Source organism: Watersipora subatra, chromosome 11 (genome assembly GCF_963576615.1).
Source record: "Watersipora subatra chromosome 11, tzWatSuba1.1, whole genome shotgun sequence".
NCBI lineage: Eukaryota > Metazoa > Bryozoa > Gymnolaemata > Cheilostomatida > Watersiporidae > Watersipora > Watersipora subatra.
The window spans coordinates 40,357,440-40,366,485 of record NC_088718.1 but is presented as its reverse complement, the minus strand read 5'-3'; the positions used below and the strand labels follow the sequence as shown (position 1 = coordinate 40,366,485).

The following is a 9,046-nucleotide window of genomic DNA, read 5'->3' as shown; positions in this document are numbered from 1 at the left end:
GGCTGAGTTGTGAGTACACTGACAAAGAAAATCCTCTACACATGCATCGGCATTGCTACAGTAGAGAACTATTACGTAGTAGAAAGAGTTATGCTCTCTCTGCGAACAGCCGCGTCTTCGGCGACCTTGAGTAGAGAATTTACAAGGAAGGAATTTCTGTTCTTGCGGGTGGCTACCGAGGAATTAGTTGATAGAGGCTAAGTTATATTAGAGCGAACATTTCTTAGCATATTTCGTGACTCGTCATCTTTCGCTTGTCAACCATTCATTCCATTCATTCGCCAAAATACCAACAAACCGACCGCTCGTCATACAACGACGTACAAACATTTAACGCCAAGTCCATTCAGGCCGCGAGCGTACTGATCAGAGAACGCTCGATAAAATTAGCAAAGCGGCCGGTTGAAAAAGTCACGCGTCAAGCATGGCTTTTATTTCAAGAACTCGTAGATTTCTTATTGACAGATGTTTCATACAAACATCATTATTACGACACAATGAAATCAGTAGGACCTGTGCTAGCCTCTTAATATGTAGATCAAAATGTAAGTTTTAAAACAACTTGTTTTTGTTATATTGCTCTGCAACAACTTTTCATGTGCATGTTTAAGTAGGGGAGCTCTCTCCTGTTCGAATCGGATAGTTTATGCAAACTACCTCATCTTTATCAACCATAGTAACGCCCATTACAAAATTGCCGAATCTCACTTCAATGGTTTGTGAATAGCCTGCCTCATTTCCTCTTCATCTGGTAATTCAGGAGCAGACCTGCCAACCCAAGAGTGGGGCAATGCGTGAGATTTGGTTTTGGGGCAATTGATGTATCAATGATAGTATATATAAAATTGTGGAATATGGGGCAAAAATCTCACGCATTTCTCATGCATCTTCATTTTTTCTTTGGGGTGATTGCGTGAGTCTCACGCCCAATGCGTGAGAGTAGGCAGGTATGTTCAGGAGTGACTGATTTTTCTTCCGTACTGTTGTTGTATAAATCAATATACTCACATGTACTGATTTGAAGATGAAGTCTTTCGTTACACTTCCTTATATCCTCCCCTATACTGCCTTACACTAGCTAATCTACTAGCTTTACCCACTAGCTTTATTCAGCTTCATGCACTCACCGTAATTACCAAGACCACCTGTACTGCCTTGAGCTCAGACACCAATATAGCCTGAGCCTAAAAAATTCCATAATACAACAACTGTCATTGACAGACACTGTTTTTTCAATTTAGGCTTGGTAGATCTTACTGGGGCTTTGGTATGCTTCTCTGCGGCAATTACATCATTGGTCGGGTTGTTGATTAATATCAGGGGTTTACCACATTTTCGATTTTTTGTTCTTGCTTTTCGAGGTGAGGCTTTTGGTACTGGAAATGATACAGCAGGTGGGTAACTTTTAATCAGAGGAACTAGAATAGTTTAATCGTACGTGGGTATGCAAAGATCTGTAGTTTATTTTTGATGTTCTCTGGCACAAACTGATTCCTAATCACTTAGGACACCTTTACTTTTTTATCTAGCAGCCGTAATGTTGGTATTATACAGTTGTTTTAAAGATGTGTGCAAAACTGTCCTTTAATAATGTAATATCTAACAGCCTCTCCTGTCAACTTGAGACAATTTCCAAGATCATATAGAATCAAATAAGTTCTTTGTGACACAACAAGTATTGAGTGTCCCAAATTCAGATCTCATCACATGCCAAAAAATGGCATGGTAGTGCTCTGCTGTACAATAGCTATTAAGAAGTCCTCCCTGTTACATTTGTTAGAGGTAAACCTATCGTACTCTCATCTTGGTATTTTCAGAGTAAAAGCGGATCTAGTTTTATCTATCTAGTAGAATAGTCTGGCTTTCAAACACTTATTAACTATAACCATATCCATTCTATCATTCCTGCAGAAAACACAACTAACATTCCTGTTACAAAGGCTATAGTTTGAGAGAATCGCCAACTCCTGTAACGTAGGCTTTACTTAAACTCGCTGGTGTATGTACTTCGATTCAGTTGGTTTATTAGCAATTTCCACAGGACTTAATCAGTTTGTGTGCCACCAATAACAAAGTTGCTTTAGAGCTAGCTTTCTCAAATGCTTTTATTTTATTATCATTATCGAACTTCACGAATTCTCAGCTTTTTTCTGAAACATTTCCTTTAAATAAGTCGATTATTAAGCCTTTCCCAGCTAATTGTTTAGCTGTCACCTACTTTTAAGCTCCTACATGTTTCTCTTCATAGTTATAATAATTTTGTAAGGTTTGTCTAGCTCTGTTCTACGTAGCTTTGTTCAACATATGTAGGCCTGCGACAAAATACTCCCACCTTCCTTTTCTTTAGAGTCTCATGACATCGAGGCAAACTTCTTCTGTATGTTAATACATTATGGCATCTTACATGCAGTTTTTTCAACTCTATTGTTAGTTTTAATGATAAGAATAAACTTATCCCATTATCTTCACCTGGACCCAGGTGCATCATTATGACCGCTCACCAGATTTAACCCTTTCACTGCTATCCATTTTCAAATTCAGCTATCGGCCTACTGCCAGCCATTATACCGAAGATCGTCGGATCTGCTTCATGATATGTATACAGTTTTTTTTCAACTTCAAACTCTATCTAGAACATTTTTGTTATATATTTTATTTTGCCAACATGTTAGCACACACTGCTATGCAATAAAATTTAATGTATCTATACTTTGTGCATTGATAAAGTGATATGAAACGACGATCGCTATAAAATTAAAACGATCCTCTACAATGTTCCTTACTCTTACAGAACTATTACTTTCACCACCATTAGAATCAGTGCTGCTACTTTAATCATCTGTGTAATTACTAAAATCTGAATCAGCTATAATGTCATCAACATAAGTAATTCTTTGTTTTCTAACTTACTAATTACGAAAGACATAGTAACACAAACTAGCTCAAATGTCAGAATGAAAAAATGTACGTTTCCGAGTTGAAAATTTCCAAACAAAAATTCAAATTGTTTCATGAATTTAGGCTAATTTTATAGAGAAATTTTCGGACAACACTATCAATACCATAAAAGTCCTAAAGATCGTTGGTTATGTTGTCAACAAATAGTAAAACCTAAGTTACTACGTAATAGCTGGGAAATTCGCCAAAATGTGCATACGACAGTCGACCATAGGTTTTGCATAAATGCGCATACGGCAGTGAAAGAGTTAATAACCTTTCATACCATACAAATTCAATTCCAATTCAAATCCTATCAGGATTGTTGCATGCCAGAAAAACCTTGACTAAAAATCGGTATACTTGCCATCTCTTACGTATCACATTACAGTCCACCCTCGCGACACGATATTGATCCGTTCTAAGGTTTGCATCGTGTGGTGAAAAATTGTATGTAGGGGTATAGAAACTATTGTAATTATACAATGCAAAATAAAAATGGTAAAAATCGTCCAAAATTTTATAAAACTGCTGTACATTTTAAAAATTGGTAACAAAATAGTATATTAACTTTAGTAACTATAGTTATCTACAGTAGCTGCATTGTATTAAGTGCACCTAGTGATTATGATCTGCAATACTGTAAAATGCAACATCATAATGTGTGTACCAAGTGCAGCACTTACAGTAAAAAGTTCTTACCTCCAAGACGTACGTGTAACATAAACTTTCAGTTCACTTAAAATAAGTTTAGCTTACAAAACTCACACTTGAAACTAAGTTTTAATATTTTTTTCAACTAATTTACTAAATTTCAACTTTATATCACAAAAATTTTATTTTTCATCAGTTGCTGTCTTTACTTTCACATTTAGCGTGTCTGGTTGAAACCTTTTCCAACCTAATTCAACAAAAAAGGCTGAGCGATGCAGTTATCGAGAGCGGCCCCTTGCACACTTGACCATTTAATGGCCATCGAAAATAAAAATAAAATTTTATCTACTATACAGGACGTACATGTCTTTGGAGTAACGTGACTTCAGCTGGTAAATGTAGCGAGTAGAGCAGAGAGAAGGCAAATCAATGGTAATTATGTCACTGTAAACTTACCAAATAAATTTGTTATGTAATTAAATGGAATTTTTTGGCAGGCTTTAAGAAGTTGTCTAGTCCTGTCCAATTTTTTTGACTGATTTTGAAAGAAAAAGTTCAACCAGGGAAAAGTTCGGCTAGGAAGACACAACTTTCCTGCTGGTGCAGAGAGTGCTCCAAGAAAGCAAGCTAACTTGTTGCAATGTAGAAGATAGCTTACTTGATCACTTATTGAGGATCATGCCTGCTGGTGCAGTGTAAATACTGGTGCAATGCAGAAAATTGCTAGCGAGCTAATGCTTGTAAAAGATCCAGAGAAAGTTGTACAGTAGTTCGTCTTGTATGAAATGTGCACAAGAATCAATGTAACCTAACCTGTACATATTTATACCCTAGAGGACGGCTTTAGCAAGTTCTAGAAAGTAATGTGGATGCGTCAACTATCTTGAGTAGCTAGTTATATATGAGTTACATACATACGATGACTTGTATTTACGTAGTAGAAAACAGGTCTGTCTACAAAGACATGATTAAACAAGAAAATAAAACATAAAATCAAAATGAAATAAATAAAACATGAAATAAAATAAAACATGAAGGGAATAAAACATGAGAAACACGCCACACAAAGGAGATAAATTAATGATATACATTATACATACATTATACACTATCATTTTTATGTACCAGTCCACACCCGTAAATTAAACACTTGAAATTTTTCTGCCAAAGTAGGTTTTCCTGTCTTGTCTACTTCCTTGCCACTACTAAATGGTTACTCCACTTAAATGCTGATCCCGTGCATGGCCTCGAACTCCTTCCAGTCATCAGTCCTAAGCTCCTCCTTGTGTTTGCTTTAATGAATTTTTTGTTTAATAACAATAATCACAATTGTTAATTGATTGCGACCATATTCCTTGGCAATATTAACAACATGATCATCTTCTCCTGTTTATTTATGACCTCCAATTTTGTTATCATAGAGATCATTTTTTCTTTGTCTTGTAACATTTGTATCAGTCTCAGATTCCATAGATATTGAATTAAATATAGATACTTGTAGTTATATACGTATGCTGAATAAAAGTTTATAGTAAAATGGACTATAACACTAAAAATGAATATTTGCTCTTGTTTATGCACTTTTCACAAAATGTCCCACGTGGAATGCCGACCCGAGAGAAATTGGTCGCCCTGTCTCTTCTAAATGTTGTGAAAATGTTTTCGGCGAACTGCATTCCGGCGTCTTTGTTATTTCGACGTAGGTAATAAGCACACTGACTGCCAAATTTGAACTTCGGCGAAAATTTTCTTGAATTCGTATGGTGAAATAATATTCGAATGGCGAGGTGAAAATCTCACCATGTTTAACTTCGTAAAGGGAAAAAAACGTATATCAGGGTAATCGTATCCTGAGGGTGCATTGTATTGTGTGAATAGGCTTTGAAACATCCAAGATTCTCCTCATCATCTACAGTTGTAACTAATGTTAATTGTTAAGCAAACTTGCTGTTTTGCTTTTTGACTGAGCACTACTTCTGCTTTCTTTACCACTGCATTTCATAAAGGCTGGTTCACATTATATTGCTGTATGTCGGTTCTGTCTTTTCGGGAATTATTTGTCGACTCATGTGCACCGTAAATGGATGGCATCATTGAGGCAACCCGGATGCGTTGGGAAAGATAGTCATTTTGTGTTTCCTATATGCAGACAACTAACTAATGCAATCAGAGAGTTCACTTTTTAGCGACTGCCTGAAAACTTCTACTGCTGACTAAAGCAGACATGGATGTATAAGTACATGTATGTCTGAAAATTCTTTTCAAGGAAATAGTCATTCTATATAGTTGATTTGGATACACGTAGCCTATGTGTAAGAAAAAGTGAAATGCATCTAGTAAAAATAGTAGTTTACCCCATATTCCTTTTCAGTGCCATTTATTTTTGGCAATCATGTTTTGTCTGACCCATCACACCGATTCATACAGTAGGTAGCGAAGTTGGAGTAGAAACATACAGCTCTATAATTGGCAAATTATTTACTACTTAGGTATAACAATGCATGCACAATAGCAACTTTCATTGGGTGGAAGAGCCAATAGCAGCATCAGAAGTATCTAAATTGTTCAGAATTTAATTCCTTGCTAAGGCCAAGGCTTGTCATCATATGCCAGTCTTTACGTACCTTTTCTTCCATCAACTGCTGTTATTTAATTTGTAAGTTATCCTCGTTTATCTATCTTGCCAATAGGATAATCATGCAACTATGATCATTGTCAGCATGAGCTAAAAGAAGAAACACTCACAAAACCTTGAACCACAAAAACTTTCATTTCTGAGGTTAATCATAAAATGTTGTAACAGTTTAGGCATTATTGTTGGCATACAAAAATCAATGATCTGGATAGCTGTCTGAATGGCTTTGGCGAGACCGTGTCAATCGCTTGAGAGACCATTTGAAAATTTAGCAGTTCATGGCCGCAAATTCCTGAAGGTGCCAAAAAACTCAAGAAACAGCACCTCTATACATGCTTTCATTTGTCTGCCAGACACTGCTGACGAAGCTGCTCAAGTTTCATTTTGTACATGCTTGTTGAGACCTACTGTGTTGCAAAAGAGTTTGTATCAGGATTAGAGGGATTAGAGAGTCAAATATGGAGGAAGATTAAGTAGAATTTAGAGTTAAATGTCAAATTTTCACGTTGTTCAAAATATGATTAATTTGGTTAGACATATCTTTGCGGAGGAGTTGTGTTGTACTCTGTACCGGTTCACCTCATATGCCAGCATTTGACAAATAATTAGCGAGGCAGCTACTTCTGATTTTGCCTATCTTGTTTTACTATTCCAGCGGATAGAGGGTTCTTTGCAGCAGAACGTCTGAAAATGGAGCCATTCGATGCATATTGTAAAGGAATGCAAAATCGGTAGGTTAAAAATTATTGGTACGAAAACATGGTAAATATGAATTTTCCTAATCATGGGTAAGAGGTGAACCCAATATTGTGTTTTCTATTGACCAGTTTCTACTTGCTTCTGTTTTACTGTTATAATATATAGTGGGTTATGCTGGTTTCCAAAAAAATGAGGTGGATGCTAGGAGAGTATTGGAATAGCTATAAAAGGAAGGTACTGGGTATCTAACCAATTTTGTGTAGTAATTTCTCACCTCACTTTTAAACAAACACCATTGAGACTGTTGTACACACAAACGATGTTAGTATAATCAGTTATGATGACCAGCTTAGATTGATGTAGATCTATATTAAAAGAGTGAGGAAGCAGGCTATAAATTGACCATAATAATATTTAAAAAAATAAACAAAAGTTATACACTATTTTTGAGATATTAGGAATACTATTTGCAATACATTATCTTAAAAAGACATTATAGATCGTTGTTTACTTGTTCATCTTTTCAACGATAAGGAGAAGATTGTTTGTAGATAAGTCGGTCAAAATCATCATTGAGAATGACTGTCACCCCAGCCTTCTAGAAACAACAAGTTCATTAAGATCTATGTTTTGACATAAAAAGCTTTTAAGTTATCAGATCACATTTTACAGAACTAATTGAATGCCTGGCATTGTACAGGAAATAAAAAATAGCTTATGAACAATGTCAGGTAATGTATGTAGCTGCCATCTGCTAGTTTTCTTTACCCAATTAATTTGATTAATTAATTTGCTAGTAACTTAAGCTAGTAACTTAAGCTAGTAACTTAAGCTAGTAACTTAAGCTAGCTATAGTTAACTTATAAGCTAGTAGATGAACTTACTATTGTAAGAGCCATTCTTATAATTATGCTTGGACTTTTAACTGAAATCTAGTTTTGTTGATTTTAATCGTGAAGCATTATCCTGCCAGTCAGATCACCTCAAACATCAAAAACGATCGCAAATGATAGGAAAATAATAATAATATTTGATAAAATCTACTAAATTTTGTACAAGTTCTTCTTTAATAAAATTTAACACGGAGTATGTTTATGTGTAACCGAGTCAACAATTTGACCCTAGACACGGGCCAAACGCTTTCTTTTACGAGATGCCTAAAATATGTTCTCAATCATCTTGGAGAAGCTGAATTAATGTTGTACGGTAACTAGAAACTTCTCTAGTAAGTATAATTGTTTATGACTGTTGAATGCACGAAATACAAGAATTTGTCAAATTAAAGCATGTAAGCCGCTATACTGACAAGTGGGTTTACCAGTGTTCTGATGGGCAATGTAATATACAGACAATTTACATGAGCCAAAGTGAGCAAAAAATCAATTTTAATGAAAACAAATCTGGTTAAAAAAATTGATGTTTTTTTTTGCCAATTTTAAATTTTTGTCCTTCAATATATAAGAACATGACTTTAGCTGCACTACAGTAGTTTATAATGTCTTGTATTGACATTTATTCACAACATATGTATATTGTCTTGTATTCTCTGGCATGTTGACCGTAACTTCATATATGCTCACTGATCTTATCGTATTTTCTAATTTAAACAAATTTTAATTAACAAAATTTTAATTGAAACAAAATTAAATTTTTTTAAATTTAAACCTTTAGAGCTACTCTCAGCTTTTTACACATTCATGTAAGGCAACTTTAGAGCTCAGTCTCAAGATTTAGAACCTAAAACACTATGTTCTCTCTTTTTTTTCCGTCAGCTTGTTTCTATCTACTCGGTATACGCTAGTTTTTTACTTCGTTATTTCCTATCAGGTACGGCAACATTCTTGATGAATACAAACGACGAGTGGAGGACCAATTGGACGATCCGAGCACAGATGTTTTATATGAGGATTGTGATAGATACATCTGCATGCTCAATGCCGATGAACTGCACAAGTGTGTCAAGGTTGTAGAAAGGTACCAGATATTATCTAACCTTTTTACTCATTTTTTCGTATAGATGGTGATATAGGGCTACAGAAAGTTTTCGTACAGCTTTATAGAGTGCTGTACAAATGGGACTGAGCGACTCACAGTTAGAGCTGGTTTGACACGATTAGATCA

At 35.3% G+C, this 9,046-nt stretch overlaps 1 protein-coding gene across 1 annotated transcript in view; it reads left to right on the top strand.

Moving 5' to 3' along the window:
• The first annotated feature begins 410 nt into the window (after positions 1–410).
• Positions 411–9,046, top strand: part of LOC137408528 (pentatricopeptide repeat-containing protein 2, mitochondrial-like) — a 28,447-nt gene continuing 19,811 nt past the window's right edge. Inside the window, exons 1-3 of the mRNA XM_068095087.1 lie at positions 411–545; positions 6,882–6,957; positions 8,753–8,899. Coding sequence (XP_067951188.1) covers positions 425–545; positions 6,882–6,957; positions 8,753–8,899 — 344 coding nt within the window. The 5' untranslated portion in view covers positions 411–424. The remainder of the gene's footprint in view (positions 546–6,881; positions 6,958–8,752; positions 8,900–9,046) is intronic.